The sequence below is a fragment of the Caretta caretta genome, chromosome 7 (assembly GCF_965140235.1).
Source record: "Caretta caretta isolate rCarCar2 chromosome 7, rCarCar1.hap1, whole genome shotgun sequence".
Classification (NCBI taxonomy): Eukaryota; Metazoa; Chordata; order Testudines; family Cheloniidae; genus Caretta; species Caretta caretta.
In genome coordinates, this window is record NC_134212.1 from 77045713 (window position 1) to 77064691 (window position 18979).

Consider the following 18979-nt stretch of genomic DNA (forward strand, 5'->3'; position numbering starts at 1 on the left):
GTTTGTGAATACGGCGCTGAGGGAGTTGCTGAAGGGCATACTGCTACAGGGCTGGAGTTCCAAGGGAATTTGCCTCTGAGTTTTGGCAAGGGTGGTCCCTGGCATGGTTGCTTTACATCTCATACAGGTTATTCCTACACTAGTGTGTTGCACCACAGATAGGAAAACCGTCCATCATGTATGCAGATACTTGTATATTTTAATCCAATTCTTAATTAATATAACAAAAGATATTCATATAATCAAACAATCCCATACGAAAGGAAAGATTAAGGCAATGTTATTCACCTGATTGATATGCTACACTTGAACAGTGCATTAGTGGCAAACCCAAGCAGGATCAAAAAGAGCACACGCTACAAGCAGTTACCAAATACAGTACTAAGCCTTAACAGACCAATATTTTCACATTGCCGGCTATATGGAAAATGTATTTATTGACAATAACATTTTATTCATTCAGTTTTCAAAGTGGTGATTTTCCCTTTTAAAAACGTAATTCTTGTGAATAATATTTTCAAATAAAGCTTCATGCACTGTTTCTATTGAAAGGATTAGTAACTGATGTTTACCTAATTTAAGGCCTGTCTTATAAGGTCAACTAAATTATGATCTCTAAAATACAAAGCTAAAAGCTAAAGAGTGAACATTTCTACTTTAAAATAAACAAAAGACAGAGGATATAAGAGGATGCACTACAAACATCTACGCACACTTTGACTGTGGACAGAGAGTTGACATAAATAAAACAAAATGAGGATTCACAGAAAGGACATAGTTATCACCTTGAATCATACTGGGGAAGTGGAGAGGAATAGCTGCAAAATAATTTAGAAAGCAAATGGGAAAAATTAATTTAAGATAATTAGAAGCAAGCAACAGAAAATGTCAATAATTAGCCAAAGAAAAGTAACCATCAGAAAAATAATGAAAGCAATGCATTTGAGGGCCAACTTTAAAAATGATTTGGCTTCCATTTTATATATATCATGTTTTGTAATACACAATACGCTGTACACTGAAAAAAATATTTCCCATTAATTTAAGGGTCATGTCTCCTCTCAGTATTGGCCTATAACTTCTATTAGCATTCCTGGGAGTTGCATGAGTGCTTGGAGAACTGAAAAGACGCCATATGCTTTTGTGCCTACCACAGATCAACACAGAATTTATTGCGACATGGGTTCTTTCAATTTGTGTTATACCCACAAGCATGCTTCACTGTGTATCTTGGAAAATCAACTATTGTGCTTGCATACAGCAGTTGTTTTCCAAAGTACAGTATATGAAGATATATATAGCTAAGCATTTGAAAAAGATGTAACTCCTGTAAGCCATTCATTAAATTTCTCTTCAAATTGAATTTTTAAAAGTTTATAGATACGGGAATGCACTGTGCTTAATCTAACGTATGGTACATTTACAGCCTAGGATCCAGGTCTTCTGTGTTTCTTATTATAATAATGTCAATGTTGGTGTACTAATTCTTTCACTGAGCCAAGGAAACCAAGGGTTCAAAAGATGCAACATGCAGACTTGGGGAGAAGTGGGTATACAGGGTTACACCTGAAAAATTTAAGTCATAAAATCATATGTTGTTTACTCCACCAAATTTGTGCTTTACCCATCTATAGGCTGCAGGTTTCTTGGCAGATTTCTGAGCAGTGTAATGATTATTAAGGGAAAGATGCAAAGCACACACTGGTAGAAAGACTTATCTAAACTCAAAGAACAACATGAAAAAAAAACCCTTGGCTTAAAATGAGAAAAACCAGAAGATTCTAAATTAATGCCATAATTCCCTCCTTTGCAAATGTTCAGTGATTTGGAGCTAGATCTTCCATTCCTTGCACACCAAAATCTCCCCCCCCCCCCTTTCTTTTTGGTGAACTAAGAACATGGGACAAATTTTAGATCATTTCTTCTGAGTTTGTGTATGTGGGGGAAAGGGATAGCCAAGCGGGAGATGATTGTGCCTTGCTCTCCCTAATCTGGGAGCACAAAGTTGGCAAGTACTCTGCAGATAGAGATGTAGAGGGACACTCTAAGACATGGCTGGGAATTTTAGATATGCAAAGAATGCAGGGTCAAGCCCATGCAAAATTGTCCATGACTGTTAGGGCCTCTGCAGGAGGGCAATTTCAGCTAAAATAACAATACTAATGGGTAAATTTTTAGTCTTAGATCTGAATCTCCTTGAAGCTCTGACTTCAATGTTAAGCACATGCTCAGGTACTTTGCTGGATTGGGACCTATAATTCTACCTGTTAGTCCTCATCTTTTATATTTGTACTCTGCTTAGGTACATGCTTAAGTGCTTGGCTGAACTGGGACCTTATCCTTAACTCTGAATCTCTTGGAGCTTGTTGGTTTAAATGCACCCTTTACATTATAAGTGAAGCTAGTCAAAAATGTATGTGTGTGAGGAGGGAGCGGGCAGAAATCAGTGAAAAGGAATACAGGATTTTGTCTCCTGTTCTTGTTGAAAATTTTACTACAAATATTGTTATTAGGTAATCTTATGTGTGATACAGAATTCCCTTTGGTTATTTATACTTTTTAACTGGAAAATTCTACAATATGCATTTCAAATATCACCCATATCTCAATTACTTGTGGTACCATTAAGTAACACTGTACTAATAGTGATGCTTTATTGGTAAGTGAATCGTGTAATTAACATCAAAAGAATTTTTTGTAGGGGGTGGGAAAAGGGAAGGTTTGGTGCAAATAAAACAAAAGATTAAATTACGAGCTCTCATTTTTTTATGGAAAAGTGAACAGCAAGTGCAGCATAACATCGTTTCTCTAATTTCATATTTAGAATAATGTAATACAACATAACTAAAATCATCCTAAGACATATAAAAGCAAAGCGTAAGCAACAGAAAAAGCAAAACAAGTTTATTACAGGAAGTTCTCTGTGGGATTTCAGCTTTTCCTTGCACCTAAGAAATTAAGCATGGAGGAAAATTTTCATGATGAGATGCAGGACTTGAGCTCACAACTCCTATTAACACTATTGAGAGACCTTTGATTAAATCCCTGCCCGTCTCACAAATTCATGCCCACATCTCAGATGAAACCTTGTGGAAGGCTGAAATACAAGTTTTTCTTTCTATGTAATTCTCGATTTATTTTTGCCCTGACCCTGTTCTCATTGAAGTCAATGAGAGTTTTGCCATTGGCTTTAACTGGAGGAGGACTGGAACTATTACCAGCAATTTCAGTAGGTTATAATGTCGACATAACAGTACAGTTTCACACTTAATGACAAAGGAAATCTGTTAAATGACCTACCCAGAATGGATGGGACTTGAGACAAGGTTAACATTGTCCAAGGTGTCTGCAGCCCAGCTATAATGTCTGAGAGAATCAGAATCAAATTCCCTTGGAAATGTCAGGTGCTTCAAAAAGATAAACAAACAGATATTTAAAATCAGCATGAAAAAGTCAAACATTTCTGCCCAGCACATCTCAACTCAATTTTACAGTTAGAATTACTTCCTCTGCACACACTCCTGCTGACATTTCTCTGCTCTAGCAGCAGCAAATTACTGACCTTGGAACATAGAATTCTCAAAGCAGGTTCAATGAATCCCACAGCTCTCTAAGTTTCCTTTTTCCTGCTTTTGCTCCATCCCTAATTACAGCTCTCTCTCGCACACTTTTGTCCAATCTGTGTTTACATGCAAGGTCAAGAAAAAGCTATGGAAAACTGCTTGCTTGTGCAGAAAATTCCTGGGAAATCCACCCAGGGTTAAGTCTTGTAATCTGGGCCAACCCAAGGGGTTGGGTATGGCAGGCCCAGGAACATAGGCGTACCCTAATCTGCTGGGGTATGCTCCCCCTGGCTCTGCCAAGGCCCCACCCCCACTCCACCCCTTCTCCCAAGGCCCCACCCCCATCCTGCCTCTTCCCATCCCTGCCTCTTCCCCGCCCAGTTCTGCCCTCTCCCCAAAGCTCCCTTCACAACCAGCACCTCCCAATGCCACAAAACATGTGATCCACAGCAGACAGTAGGCACTGGGAGGGAGTGGAAGGTGCTGATCAGCGGGGCTGCCGGCGGGTAGGAGGCGCTGGGGGAGGGGGAGGTTCTGGTAGGGGGGCTCCCCCCCCACCAACCTGCCACTTGCCTCCCCGTTCACCTCCTCAGCCCGCTCACCCGCCTCACCTTCCCACCTGCCTCCTCACAATGTTATCGAAGCGCGGAGCCCCCCAAAGCACTGGGCCTGGAGCGGTCACCCCGATTTGCCGTACCCAAGGGACGCCTCTGTTTGTAATCCTTACTTGGGCAAAGCTCCTATTGACTTAACTGGATGTTTAGCTTGCGTTAGAACTGCAGGATCAGGCCTTCAGTGTGCCAACCTATGGTGGGATGGAGTATTTGCTTTCTGTATCGGTTGAGTTATCCTGGGAATTTTTTATGAAAGGCTGTTTCCCCTAGTCACGCACTTAAACATTGTTTAACTCTGCACAGTATTGGCCCCCTACAGTCATAATTAAGGCTACGTTTTAGTCACAGCTATTTTTAATAAAAGTCATGGACAGGTCATGGGAGGTAAACAAAAATTCATGGCCCCTGACCTGTCCATGACTTTTACTATGTACCTCTGACTAAAACTGGGGATGGGGGGGGGGGGTCCAGCACCCCAACCCCCAGCTCCCTCCCGCAAACTCCTGCTACTGGGCGGTGGGGCGAGACTGCCTCAGCAGCAGCTGGTGCAACTGGCCCAGGGGCTGCCTAAGTTGTCAGGTGGCTCCCGGGGCAGTTGCACCAGCTGCTGCAGAAGTCACGGAAACAGTGACAAACACAGAGCCTTAGTCATAATTGAATTACATAGCTTGTCAAATATTGATAAGTCAATCAAACTAGAATAACACTGACAGACTTTCAGCTGGGCCCCTAAAGTGTTACTGCATCATAGAGAAAAATTGTCCTTTTTGCAGGAATTAAGTAGAACTCAAAAGAACTTTCTCTTCAGGGCAGTAACTCATTTCAGTTTTCACCATCCCATATAGATGCATTTTGGGGACAATGCCTTGTCATGGTTCTATAGATTCTTTCGCATTGTGTTGGTGAAGTGCACCACAGCTGAACTTTTTTTTTAAAACCAGTTATACCATTTAAATCATCAAATACTGCATGGGCATATTTCCTGAGAGGAATGCAAATGATGTGAATGCCACTAAAACACGCAGGAAGCACTGTCAGACATCAATCTAAGTCAGGGGTGGGCAAACTTTTTGACCTGAGGGCCACATCCGGGTATGGAAATTGTATGGTGGGCCATGAATGCTCATGAAATTGAGGGTTGGGGTGTGGGAGACGGTGAGGATTCCGCCTGGAGGTGCGGGCTCTGGGGTAGGGCCAAAAATGAGGAGTTCAGGGTGTGGGAAGAGGCTCAGGGCTGGAGCAGGAGGTTGGGACGTGGGCTCTGGGTGGGGATGAGGGGTTGGGGTGCAGAAGGGTGGGAGGGGGATCAGGGCTGGGGCAGGGGGTTGGGGCATAGGAGGGGGCTAGGGGTGCAGGCTCCAGGTGGCGCTTACCTCAAGCAGCTCCCGGAAGCAGGGGCATGTCCCTCCATCGGCTCCTATGCGGAGGCGTGACCAGGCAGCTCTGTGCGCTGCCCCGTCTGCAGGTGCCACCCCTGCAGCTCCCGTTGGCCACGGTTCCTGGACAATGGAAGCTCTGGAGGCAGCGCTTGGGGTGGGGCAGCATGCAGAGACCCCTGGGTGCCCCTATGTGTAGGAGCTGGAGGTGGGACATGCTACTGCTTCCAGGAGCCGCACGGAGCGGGGCAAGCCTCTGACGCCACTTCCCAGCTGGAGCACCAGAGCGGGGAAAGCCCTGGACCCTGCTCCACAACAGGAGCTCAAGGGTCGGATTAAAACGTCTGAAGGGCTGGACGCTGCCCCCAGGCCATAGTTTGCCCATCCCTGATCTAAGTCAACGTGCTTGTCACTCAGTACCAAAAGAAAAGCCTGTCTAATGGTTGGGTAGATCACTCTGCTCAAAATTTTAGTGCTTCTCATAAATAAAATAGTTCTGGTTGTACCCAAAACATGAATAAAGATAGCAAGTACTTTCTGACTGCACAAATCTGATCTTTTATCTTATGTTTTTTAGACCTAAATCTCATGAACTGCTTTGAACACAAATTACTCAGGTCCAAGCTGAGAAGGAAAACATTTCTGCATTGGGAATAATGCATTGGTTCCTACTTTATATATTGGCATTAAAGGTAATTTTAAAATGAATCCTTTTAAATGGGAACATCAGTTCTAGTCATAAATCCAACAAATACAAGCACAGACGTATGAAAGTCCTCCGCTGAGAAGGTGTCACAAGATAAACAACCAGTAAGTGTTTGTTTTTTGCTCGAACCTGCATTCCTCCTTTTACTCATTTTCAATGTTTTTTTCTTTAAATGTTTCTTGCATTTTGGCTTTGTTTCCAAGAAAGTCAATGCCATAACAACACGTTTAAAAATCTTCAAGGTACAACTTTCCTCTGCCATCTGTCCAACTGTACAACAGACATAGTTTTTGATTTTCTCTTCTTTCAATTAGCTCTTTTATTAGGGCTTCTTTTTTTTTGTAAGATACTTACTTCAGACAACTTGCAATGATTCAAGTAAGCAGACAACAATAATTATGGGCATGTAGCATGCTAAAGTATGGCAAGTGTTGAATACCTACAATATGTTAGCCAGGCCATGGTTCAAGAATGACAAATTAACATTTAATGCAGGCAGTTTCTCTAATCCTTTTCAACAGGGCACTAGTAATTCTTCCATATTCCATGGAGAGGATACATTTTCATCAGGATGCCTTGACTCTCAAATTCATGTGGAAATGCCAATCCCGTCAATATCTATTACCCTGGATTTATGTGACTTTTAAAAGAAAAATCACAATGATTTATCATATGGTTGTACAGGTATAAAAGCTAAATTAAGGTAAATCCCAAAAGGTTTGTGGTCTGGTTTGAGGTCTAGTAATAAAATGTAGCTAACCCCAATCTGACAGATTATTATTTCAAAATTATGCAAACTGAAATAGCCCAACATTTGTGTATTTAACGTAATGTGTGGGAGGCAACAGGAACAAGGATTTTTTCCACTGTTTTGGGGGAACTGGTGTGAAATTACTGCCCCATCCCAATGGGGAAAAAATCACTGACCAACTCCCACTGGTGAAACATAGCAGGCCAAAATTAGGGAGAAAGCCAAGATTTGATGACAAATGCATCAAAAAACGGGCAGTTAGCAATTTTCCCATTGTCAGCTTAAATACTTGGAGGCACTCAGGGAAACAGTGTCATGGAGCTCTATCCTCCATTACAGCATACATCTTGGAACATAGGTACAGCATAAAAATTTGCCATAGTAAACTAGCAGACGAGAAAATGCCACAATTCCATCATACTTGTGAAGATGGGAGCTACACTCACTGCCACTTTTTTTCTCATTACCCTATGCCCTAAGTAAAATCTGCCCCCCAAACAGCACATTGCCCTGGATGGAGATGCAAGCCTGCCCATCAGAGCTGCTGTAATACTCCTTGCAAATAGATGTAGTGTTTCCTAGTGTGTGACGGGACAAGGCCAGATGGCTATAGAAAAGTAGTGGGAGATAGATATATTAGCGCCAGGCTAAACAAATCCCTGGTACCAGGATAAGTGAAATAGCAGCTGCTCCAGGTCAGTTAAGACACCTGGGACCAATTAAGAACTTTCCAGAAGGCAGGGAGAATGCTAGGTTGCTTGGGACACCTGAAGCCAATCAGGGGCTGGCTGAAACTAGTTAAAAGCCTCCCAGTTAGTCAGGTGAGTGTGCATGTCAGGAGCTGTGGGAGGAAGTTGTGCTGTTGGAGAGACTGAGTAGTACACACCATATCAGGCACAAAGAAGGAGGCCCTGAGGTAAGGGTGAAGTGGAGCTTGAGGAAGTGAGGGCTGCTGTGGGGGAAGTACATGTCATGTTTCTAAAAGGTCAGCTACCATAGCTGCTACTATTAGGGTCCCTGGGCTGGAGCCAGGAGTAGAGGGTGGGCCCGGGCTCCTCCCCTTTGCTCCCTGATTAATCACTGAGACTGGGAGACACCAGAGACTGTGCAAGGAAGGATAGCTTCTCCTCACCTCCCTCACTGGCCTATGATGAAAATGGCTCAATAGGCTGTGACCCTTGTTTCTAGAGAGAGAAGGGTTATGTGGAGGGTCACAGTGAGCCTCTGAGGCTAGCGAAATCTGCCAGGAAACGCGGGACCCACGGAGGCAAGGACAGAGCTTTGTCACAACTGCTTTGTCCAGTAATCAGCATATTCTCCAAATAACAAACTCCAGGGAAAGGATCTCTACTGTCTGGTCCATTATTTTCTGAAAAACTGCAGACACCTCCAGTAGGTAATCTGTTTCACTCAAAACAGGTCTCTTGGAAGTATTTACAACCATCAGCATCCTAGATCCTGCGGCCAGGACTGCCTGCAGATAACTTTGAGAGAGGATCAGATTGGTATGCTGTTCCTTCTGTTAGTTGGACACACAGGTCTTAGGCAGCAGGCATCTGTTGATCAAACTCTGGTGGATCATCAAAAATTTGAAATTTCCACAAAGGCAAACAGAACCCTCTGCACCACGGACACGAAATAGTGAACGATACAGAGGATGTTATTTCATCTGCAGTGTCTGCAATTTACCCAGCTGGTACTAGACTTGCGCTGTGTATCCTCTTGCAGTTGAAATCTGGCTCTTACCCTTTTCAATTGACCCTTCTCTGATACAAAGAACCACCACATGCCTTCAACCCATAAAAAATGTTTTACCATTCCCCACACTCAGACAAAGATCTTCATCTTGCCAGGCAGTCCCTTCCTCAAAATGCCAGGATTCTAGCCTCAGGAATAAGGAAGTACATCTCACTCATCATGGAACTGCACTAACACCATAATGTCCACTTAGCCGTAGTCTCTTATCTGGGAAGATGTTAGTACCATATCTGTTTCATTAAGTGACCTCACAGAAACTTTCTGTGGTCCAAGAAATATGGTTCAAAGCACTGCTCCCATATCAGTTTAAATCCTGAGTAGCTCCCCATTGACACACAAGATTATCCTACAGGGCGGAGCTAATAGGCTTCTTGTCTGCAGTTTAAATAGTGCTGGTTCCAATACTGACATATGTTGTTAACCATCACTAGTCATCATCTTCCCATTGAGTAAAATCTATCTGGATTGCCTGCCCACTTGGGCTGTAGAGTCCTTTTCTAAGAATCTTTGCTTCCCACAATTCTGGCAAACTGTACATACAGCATCCCTAGGAGCTCCATGATCCACTACACTGGAAACATGTTGGTGTCTATAACCGCTTGTGTTTTGCGGTAATGCTGTCTCCAACACTATTCAGAATTTTTGCTTCTCTTCATCTTGTATTGGGTGGCCTTATCAGACGCAGGGTTTCAAGGGTGCATTGCCAAAATTTCACTGATTGCTCCTAAAGGCAGTAATCCTGCTAGTTGCATGACTGCATGGCCTTGCTGTGTGATATGAGAGGTGCAGCAAACTATGATCCTTTCTCCCAGGAGAGCTTACCCAAACAGGAATGATTCAGCAACCACCGGTGAAGTCCTACATAGTGGATAGACTGGTTAATGTAGGCTATCTTCTCCAGAGGCTGATTTGAGTGCCTGCCATTTTGAAGTAAATAATTCTGAAGAGAGAATCATTCAGATTCTGACTGACCTGTCTACATCTGTGGTAGCACAGCAGGACCCTGATGGAAGAGAGACTTGAACTCTCTCCTTGTATTAGGCTGGTGTTGCACAAGATGCTTTGGACCCATGTCTTTTGTAATTGATGAAGACTAGAATCATAGAATCATAGAATATCAGGGTTGGAAGGGACCTCAGGAGGTCATCTAGTCCAACCCCCTGCTCAAAAGCAGGACCAATCCCCAATTAAATCATCCCAGCCAGGGCTTTGTCAAGCCTGACCTTAAAAACTTCTAAGGAAGGAGATTCCACCACCTCCCTAGGCAACGCATTCCAGTGTTTCACCACCCTCCTAGTGAAAAAGTTTTTCCTAATATCCAACCTAAACCTCCCCCACTGCAACTTGAGACCATTACTCCTTGTCCTGTCCTCTTCCACCACTGAGAATAGTCTAGAACCATCCTCTCTGGAACTACCTCTCAGGTAGTTGAAAGCAGCTATCAAATCCCCCCTCATTCTTCTCTTCCACAGACTAAACAATCCCAGTTCCCTCAGCCTCTCCTCATAACTCATGTGTTCCAGACCCCTAATCATTTTTGTTGCCCTTCGCTGGACTCTCTCCAATTTATCCACATCCTTCTTGTAGTGTGGGGCCCAAAACTGGACACAGTACTCCAGATGAGGCCTCACCAATGTCAAATCGAGGGGGACGATCACGTCCCTCGATCTGCTCGCTATGCCCCTACTTATACATCCCAAAATGCCATTGGCCTTCTTGGCAACAAGGGCACACTGCTGACTCATATCCAGCTTCTCGTCCACTGTCACCCCTAGGTCCTTTTCCGCAGAACTGCTGCCTAGCCATTCGGTCCCTAGTCTGTAGCTGTGCATTGGGTTCTTCCGTCCTAAGTGCAGGACCCTGCACTTATCCTTATTGAACCTCATCAGATTTCTTTTGGCCCAATCCTCCAATTTGTCTAGGTCCCTCTGTATCCTATCCCTGCCCTCCAGCGTATCTACCACTCCTCCCAGTTTAGTATCATCCGCAAATTTGCTGAGAGTGCAATCCACACCATCCTCCAGATCATTTATGAAGATATTGAACAAAACCGGCCCCAGGACTGACCCCTGGGGCACTCCACTAAACACCGGCTGCCAACTAGACATGGAGCCATTGATCACTACCCGTTGAGCCCGACAATCTAGCTAACTTTCTACCCACCTTATAGTGCATTCATCCAGCCCATACTAACAGGGAAGTATTGGGCCCAATGTTGGTGGAGATTGTCAAGGCCTCCATTAAGAAGGTCCAACAGGTCTTAGAGGGCTTCAGAAACTTCTCTCAAGAAACAACCACTCGATGCTGACAATCACACCTGCTATGGACTGATTTTTAAACTTCCATATCTGGGATGGCTCTTGATTTTCATCTGCTCCTACATGATCTTAGGAAGAACTGACTATGGTGGTTTTTCTCCATTTGCATCCATCCAAGAGGCCATGACCCTCTCTGTCAAGTGCAGACCTTGATGCAGTAATTCATGCCATTTTCACTGCAAAATTATAATATGGTAATGAGCTCTGCATAGGACTACACTTTACATGCACTCAAACAGGAAGATGCTGCAGAAGAATGTGGCTCTTTGCTAAGTGCTGTATCTCAGCATATGCACACAGCACGAAAAATTAAAGACTCTGCACTGCCTTTCTGTTGGTTTCCAGGTGGAGTTTAAGGTGTAAGTTTTGACCTATAAAGCTCTTTGTGGCTTGTATACCTGAGACACCAAACTTTTTTTCTGATGCAGCAAAGATCAGCTGGAACTCCACTGGTATATGCCAACTGTTAGTAGGATGTTCTTTTTGTGGGCCCCTTACCCTCAGAATAACCTTCTTCCACTGTGGCCAAAATAGCCCAAATATGTCGACCTAAGCCCTTTGATTTTGGCAGATGTTGAGGCAGGGGTGAGGTTTGAGGGGAGTCAGGTGGAGGTGAGGATTTGTATTTCAGGACTAGAGTTTTGCAGGAACCATGATGGGAAATTCTGATTTTGTTGGAATGACTTCTTTTATACAGAAAAATGTTGGTTTGTTACTGCTGTTTTCATCATGACAGGATCGTGCTTTTAATCATCTGTCAATGGTGCAGAGAACCTGGAATGGACATTCTTTTTATGTTGTAATTGAAGTAGATAGATGTGCAGTTGGAATCAAATATCTGGTTATCATCAAAGTGATTCACATTCTTCCCAAACTGACAACAATAATCACACTCTGGATCCTTTCCTGGTCATAACAAAAGTCCTAAGAGCAATTTAATTTAAATTAAAGTAACATTCCATATTAGATTTTCAGGAAGACCTCAGTCTGGCCTCTGTCTTAGAGGGCACAAAATTCTACTTGCGTGAATTGTATCATTATTACAAAACTGAAATCACAAAAATGAAGATTAAACATGAAAAGTAGCCTTTACTGCGGTGGTCACCAACCAGTTGATCGTGATCGACTGGTCGATCCTAGAGGATCTCCCAGTCGATCGCGATCTCCAGTGGCGCAGCAGGGCTGCCACTAAGGCAGGCTCCCTGCCTGCCCCAGCCCCACGACGCTCATGGAAGCAGCCAGCTCCTGCTCCTGAACTCCCTCCCAGAGCCAGCACACCCTCCTGCACCCCAACGCTCTGCCCCAGCCTGGAGCCTCCTTCTGCACCTTCTCCTTCTCCCACCCAGAACTTGCACCTCTCACCCCCTCCTGCATCCCAACCCTCTGCCCCAGGCTCAGTCCAGAGTCCCCTCCCACACTGTGAACAACCTCGACCCCAGCCCAGAGCCCACACTCCCTCCCAAACCCCAACTCCCTACCCCAGCCCAGTGAAAGTGAGTGAGGGTAGGGGAGAGTGAGAGACTGGAGGGGAGGGGGCAAATGGAGTGAGTGGGGCAGGGCTTTGGGGAAGAGGCAGGGCCTCAGGGAAGGGGCGGGGTAGATCCTGGGTTGCCCTTAAATTCAAAAAGTGATCTTGGGCATAAAAGGTTGGAGATCAATGCTTTACAGTATTGCTCAGTATCAGCATTAATGAACGCTCCAGATTTGCTGCTGTTTAATCCAAGAACTAAGTCCCGTGTGAGATCCCCCAGAGAAAGTAGAGTCTATGACAGCATATGCAGAATAGAGTTTGCCTCAAAAGTACAATTACCCAATATTCTTCACAACAGATCTAAGACACAATTACTGGTAAGTTATGCTTCATTTTCTAGTTCTTCTTTGTAATGCACAGTAGGTTAATGGAGCACAACTACCTCCTTTAATACTTGTTTAACAATCAAAAGTGGGACTTAAGTGGTGTGTGCTGGTCTTCTGAACAGGGGTCAATTTCACCCTAAGTGCATGAATAAAAATCTGCTGGATCAGACCTCAAGTATTATGAAGATAATTCACAATACAACTATGCTATTCTTTTACCCCAAAACTGACATGAAAATTTCTATTCAATTTCTGAACAAATCTATGTGATTTTAAATTTTTTAAAAGTCTGTTTAGCAAATTCTGAGAACTCATAAAACAAAGCAAACACCATCTAGATATAACCACCATTAACTTTTTAAAGTTCTTTCCCACACTGTAAGCAGCTCTAGATTCAACTTTTGTTAAATTAATCATTATACAAACTTTCAAACTATGTTAAAAGTTAGTGAAAATAGCTTCATCATAACCACAAGGCCAAATTCTTCCCTTTGGATGCATGTGAGGGAAATCAAGGGCATCCCACAAGTTCACAAATGGCACATGGTTTATATTACTGCATAAAAAGGCTGCAGTAACACATGTGGACATAGGGATTAATCCTGCAAGCTGCTGAGTACTTTGGCCCAAACCCTACAAAACATTTAAGGGCATGCTTAACTACACAAGTAGTTTCATTGACTTCAATGGGGCTACTCACATGCTCACCGTTAATTATGTGCTTACATGCTTTGCTGGATCAGGACCAGAGTACTCAGCTTCTTGCAAGATCAAGCCCACAATCGAGCAAATCCTTCAGTCCTTATTTCAACCCCTTTCTTCCCCCATTCAGGTTAATGGACATGGTAGTGGTCTTAGTAAGCATTATGAAAAGACTGAAGAACGTGGCCTTATATAGATAAAACATAAACAGTAGCCAGGTGGTACATAGCACATACCGGATCCTTTGATGGTACCAGCAATTCTTCAATCATCATGCTGTCTCGTGCATAGGAACTTCTGTTCAGAGTGTAGGACCTATCCGAACTGAAGGAGCGGAGGCTGTTGTATTTTACAATTTACCATAGAACATGTAGATGACAATGGGATGAACAAAAAAAAATTAATACATGCAACTTCCAGGGAAATGCAAAAGATGATAAAATATACATAATCTCTGAAGTAGAATAAATGAGACATTAAAAAAAATGAATATTCAACTTTTTACAATGTTATTTTCTTTTCTATCATACTCAAAATCAATAGTCCCAATGAATGCTTGCTTATTGCTTTTCTGTTCGGATTGAGATTAAATCTATGGAAAAATATATTCAGATATTTATGCTAGTTCTGAAAAATGTCCAAAACACGTTTAGGCCCTGATCCTGCAACTAACTCCATGAGGGTGGATCCTGACCTCACTGGGGTTCTGCATATGTGCCGGCTCTGTCACATTGATCAAACTGCAGAATCAGGGTCTTAAACTGGTTCAATTTTCAGAGTTTGTCTCAGCTTTTTGGGGCTGAGCTACTTTTAACTTTATTATGAAAACCCTATTTATTCATTTTTCTACTAATAAAAAAAATAGTAATTTGTAAAAAAGGTTCCTTGTTCACAATTAAAGAGTGAGGAAATATATTAGTTTTTGTGGTTTTTTTGGATGTTAAACACTTTGGAAATTAAGAATGACAAATCTGAGTATGCTGTGACTAAAGAAAATAAATGTGTGCGCATATTTAGCCCTGGAAGATACATATAGTATGTGTTAGAAAACATGCTACAAGTTCAGACATGCTTGCTAGGTCACTAAAAAAAATTCAAACAAAAAACCAGCATCTAGAAAGATGAATATGATTTTAAACAAGTAATTTTTTTTCAATTTAAAGCGCTACAATTTATTACATGCACCTTGTACTTGTTACTAGAACTTTTCTAAGTTCCTCAAAATATTCATTAAATTTCTCATTATACTGCACCCTGCTAATTTTAATGGAATCAAAATTGGAACCTTTATTATTATAAGCATACATTAATTAAACTTTTTAAATTATAAAGGGTGTAACGAAATCATGTCATATTTGTTATGTCACCATAAAAAAAGAATATTTTCTAATATTAAACACAAAAAGGCATGCCACTTCACAATGCTGAGTAAAATGAAAATGAGCAATGGCAATAGCAGAGAAATGTCATGAAAGTGTCACGCCTTCTTACCTGATTTTAGGACTATTTAAGAAATTTATAGGGGAAAAGAAACAGAAGAAATAGAAAGCGAGGAATCAGACTGGAAAAAGCAAAATGCTATGGCTGGATGACATATTTAATGTATTTTTTTTCTTAATGTTACACTCAGAATCAATAATAGGATAAAGTCACAGTGGGCTTTTTGCTAAATGTAATAAATTACATGAAAAGACATTATATATTTGTCTCCTCTGAGCATAACATACACATATGCAGATGTAAAAATGAGTTACACAGAAACAAAGAATAATGATGCTGTTAAAATCAGAAGTATGAAAGCCTTAGAATTCTCTCAAGTGAAGAAAAAAAAAAAAGAGGTAAAATTCCATTCTTAGATATAGATGATAGATCTCACCTTGGATATTCTGCTTTCCCACTCACCTGAATGGAAATTACACAGGTGGGGAGAGCAGAGTAACAGTTGACATTTATCATGGAGATCTTTGAGCAGAATTTTGTGCATTACTGCATTCTCTTCACCCCCAAATTCCTCACCTATGTACTTAAACATTTACCACATACTGAAACTACAGCGTATTGATGGGCTTTGTCCATAATATAACTTATATTTTAAAATTAAGATTAACTATGTTATTTAACCCTATAAAACTGTTAGATTTTCCATTAAAAGTAATTTTGCTTATCTTCTAACACATATGCTATTTTTAAGAGTACTTTAAGATCCCTTCTAGATGTATTATAATATAAACATTTATTACATTACCTGGGGCTTATAAGCAAAACAAAAGAATACAGAGCATGTGAGTGCATGCTTCGATATCTAATGCAGCCACAACAAACAAGAGTGAAAAATAAACATCAAGCTTTACCTTATGGGAGGTGCCATTCACTGTTAGACAATGAAATAACTTTTTACAACAGATCATTAAACTATAGGAAAAAGTCCTCAGGGCTCTGGCTTGTGAGGTTTAATTATTAGCTTCAAAATAATTCAACTATCAGTAAACACCCTGCTAGTCCACAACTGTGGAAGTAATCTCTGCGCGTACAGCTTTGTTCGTTTCAAGCCAATTGTACAATGCAATAAGTTTTAGCAAAAATTTTCAACAATCCAAACATCTGTGCTAGAAACACAAGAGTAGAAATCAATAGTGTTCTGTAATATATGTTTTGAAATACTGACCTATTTTCCTTAACAAGAAATATGTTTATTCCCTAGCAAATGAAATAGGGTAATGGATTTGGGTTAACAATAAAAATGTAAAAAATTAATTTGTTTTTGGAATATTTTTATATTGAATGTTTCTATCTGATTCTTAATTTGCACCTTTAAAGAAACATATGTATTGATATAGCCAAATGAATATCATTCATTTTCCCCAGTTTTAGTCTATGGTGTTTACATTCATCTGATAAAGCAGGCACAGTAGGGAATATATAAACATGTGCTAATGACTGAAAGAAACTTGGTTTTGCTAGATGGTCTGTATTAGCTTTTACACAGATGCTCTATGTAAGTTACCAGCTGTTTGCAAAGAAGTACTTTTTATATTTCTGGAGCATGAGTGGATACCAGAAAAAATGAACAATTAATTTTCTGTATCATTGCCACATGATGAAGCCAATATGAATTAACAATACAAAACCAAACAGCAATGAATGTATACTTTAAACATAAGGGATTATCAGACTGCTGAAACATGCAACCACCATTTTTTATTTAAAATTTATTTTGGTAACGTGTGAAAAAATGCACTGGATTTGAAATAGATTGTACTTTTGATGAAGTATAAAAATTAAAAACATCTAATACAGTACCTGGCAGAGCGGGCTCCTAGACTAAAGCCCATGTATCCTTCAGCAGGCAGGGAATCATCTCCCAACTCTTTTAGATCCTGTGGCCCAAGATATTTGTCTGTATCGCCTGTCATTGCATCCTCACCTGCCAATATAAAAACTAACTGAAATCAGAAGTTACATGTAACATAAATGTTCATGTGTTCAGTAATTCATAATATCCTTCCACTACTTTCCAACAAGTAATCAATCACATCACATCCCCAGAGGTTTTTTTCCATAGCAGAACGTCAATGATCTACCATCTGCATAGGTTTGAAAAAAAATTATATACAAGTGGTTAGTATAAGGGGCCAAAGTTCTTGATACTATAACTCCACTGATTCAAGAGTTATACCAGGAATGAAGTTAGTCAATTGTTCTTGCAACCTAAGCCTCTCTCTATGGGTTTAACACCATTTAACGTCTTTGCCCCTTCCTTACAAAAAAAGACATGAAGCTGAATGAAAGGCAGGTCATTCTATAATCTTGAATAGCTGTTTTTAGTCATTATCTGTTTGCAGACTCACATTGAAGAGTGAAGCATGTTTTGACACTGAATGGAAGGCCAGGCACACCTCTTCTTTTGATTTTCTCCCAAACGTTTTACAAACTTGAATTAGTATAAGATTTTTCTCAATGCTTTTTATATTACTATATGCTGAGGTTCCTAGTAGTAAGATCATTTTATTAAGACAAAATAAATCATTTGTCAAGAATTTTCATTACTGTATATGATGGGGGAGTGACATCATGACTAATACTAGCATAGATTAGAGCAAAACATATCTCTAAAATATTATTGAATTACTATGAATCTGAAGTTAAAAATTCACCCCAATGACTATGCTAATTTCAACAATGCTAGGTATATATGAACTAACAGCTGCTTAGATATTAATTGGGAAGTAAAAACCTAGTAAATTTGTAAAAAGCAAAAAGGAAAACTGAAAGTAACAAAAGCTGCTCTTTAAGAAGAACACAGTACGGTAAGAAAGGGTTAACGAACTAACTTGCTTTCACTAAGTACATCTGAACACCATTACATCATACTGAAAACTACATTCCAGCAGTGACAGAGCAGGTCTAAAATATGCCCCTTGTGGTTTTAGGATTTTCTTTACTGTCCCCTCTATAATACAGAGTACAGAGCACTGTAGCTAAATTTATTACATTTATAAATTCAAACTCTAACCCTTTTCTTGTTGAACACATTTTTGAGTACACAAAAGTTGCACAAAAGAGAAAAGAGTTCAGATGGTGCATTCACAAAGGTGATTGATTCATAAACCTCAGCTATATTTTTCCAATTTCTTCATTCAGTAGCGTTTAGACTTTCCATTCACTTAACTCAGGAAACCACAGACTGAGCTCTGTTTTTAAACTACCAATCAATTCTAAAAATACCCTTTCAGCTACTGCTTTGCAAACGACAAAATAAACAGATCAACTTTCTACTGCAACGCAGCAACAGAGATTATTTTAAGTAACAATTTAAAGGCTAAAATGTTTGTAATATACCATAGAGCATGAAATTCTGAAAAAAAACAACAACATTAAATACTAAATTTAACTTTAAAACTCTTACTGTTTTGGAAAGCCATTTTCACCAGTCTGGTCTATAAGATTTTTTTCCCTGATGTTCCCAAGAATTCCTATTAGTCTTTAAGAAGTGATTAGGAGTTAATCTCCAAACCAGCACAAGCAAACTAATTCCTGTGGGTCATATTCACTTTCCACACAACTGAGATCTTCTTAACACCTTGATCTCTTCGTACGTATTTTAAGAAATGTGCATCTTTGTCCTCTCAACTCAAATAAAAAATCTTTGCAAATATGAAACAAAGTGAAAAATAATGACAACTTATTTGAGGTTAAGATCCTTTTTAATCAGTCTATAGACATCCTTTTAAAGCTTCTTCTGATTGGATTAAAACTTCTTTGGCAAGCCTCTTGAATGGCGACATAAATGCAAGCACTTGAGTTATTTGTATGTAAATAGGGGTACTGCTAGGG

At 40.7% G+C, this 18979-nt stretch overlaps 1 protein-coding gene across 17 annotated transcripts in view; it reads right to left on the minus strand.

Annotated features, from left to right (window-relative positions):
- ANK3 (ankyrin 3) overlaps positions 1-18979 on the minus strand; it is a 558892-nt gene that overhangs the window by 71375 nt on the left and 468538 nt on the right. For 12 of the 17 annotated variants that reach the window (XM_075130811.1, XM_048856231.2, XM_075130812.1 and 9 more), the window contains 3 exons: positions 16946-17069; positions 13882-13984; positions 3301-3407 (listed from right to left, as the gene is read on the minus strand). In XM_075130811.1, coding sequence (XP_074986912.1) covers positions 3301-3407; positions 13882-13984; positions 16946-17069 — 334 coding nt within the window. Of the gene's footprint in view, positions 1-785; positions 819-3300; positions 3408-13881; positions 13985-16945; positions 17070-18551; positions 18891-18979 lie in introns of those variants that run through there. The other 5 variants (XM_048856237.2, XM_048856235.2, XM_048856234.2 and 2 more) reach the window with 2 other exon arrangements.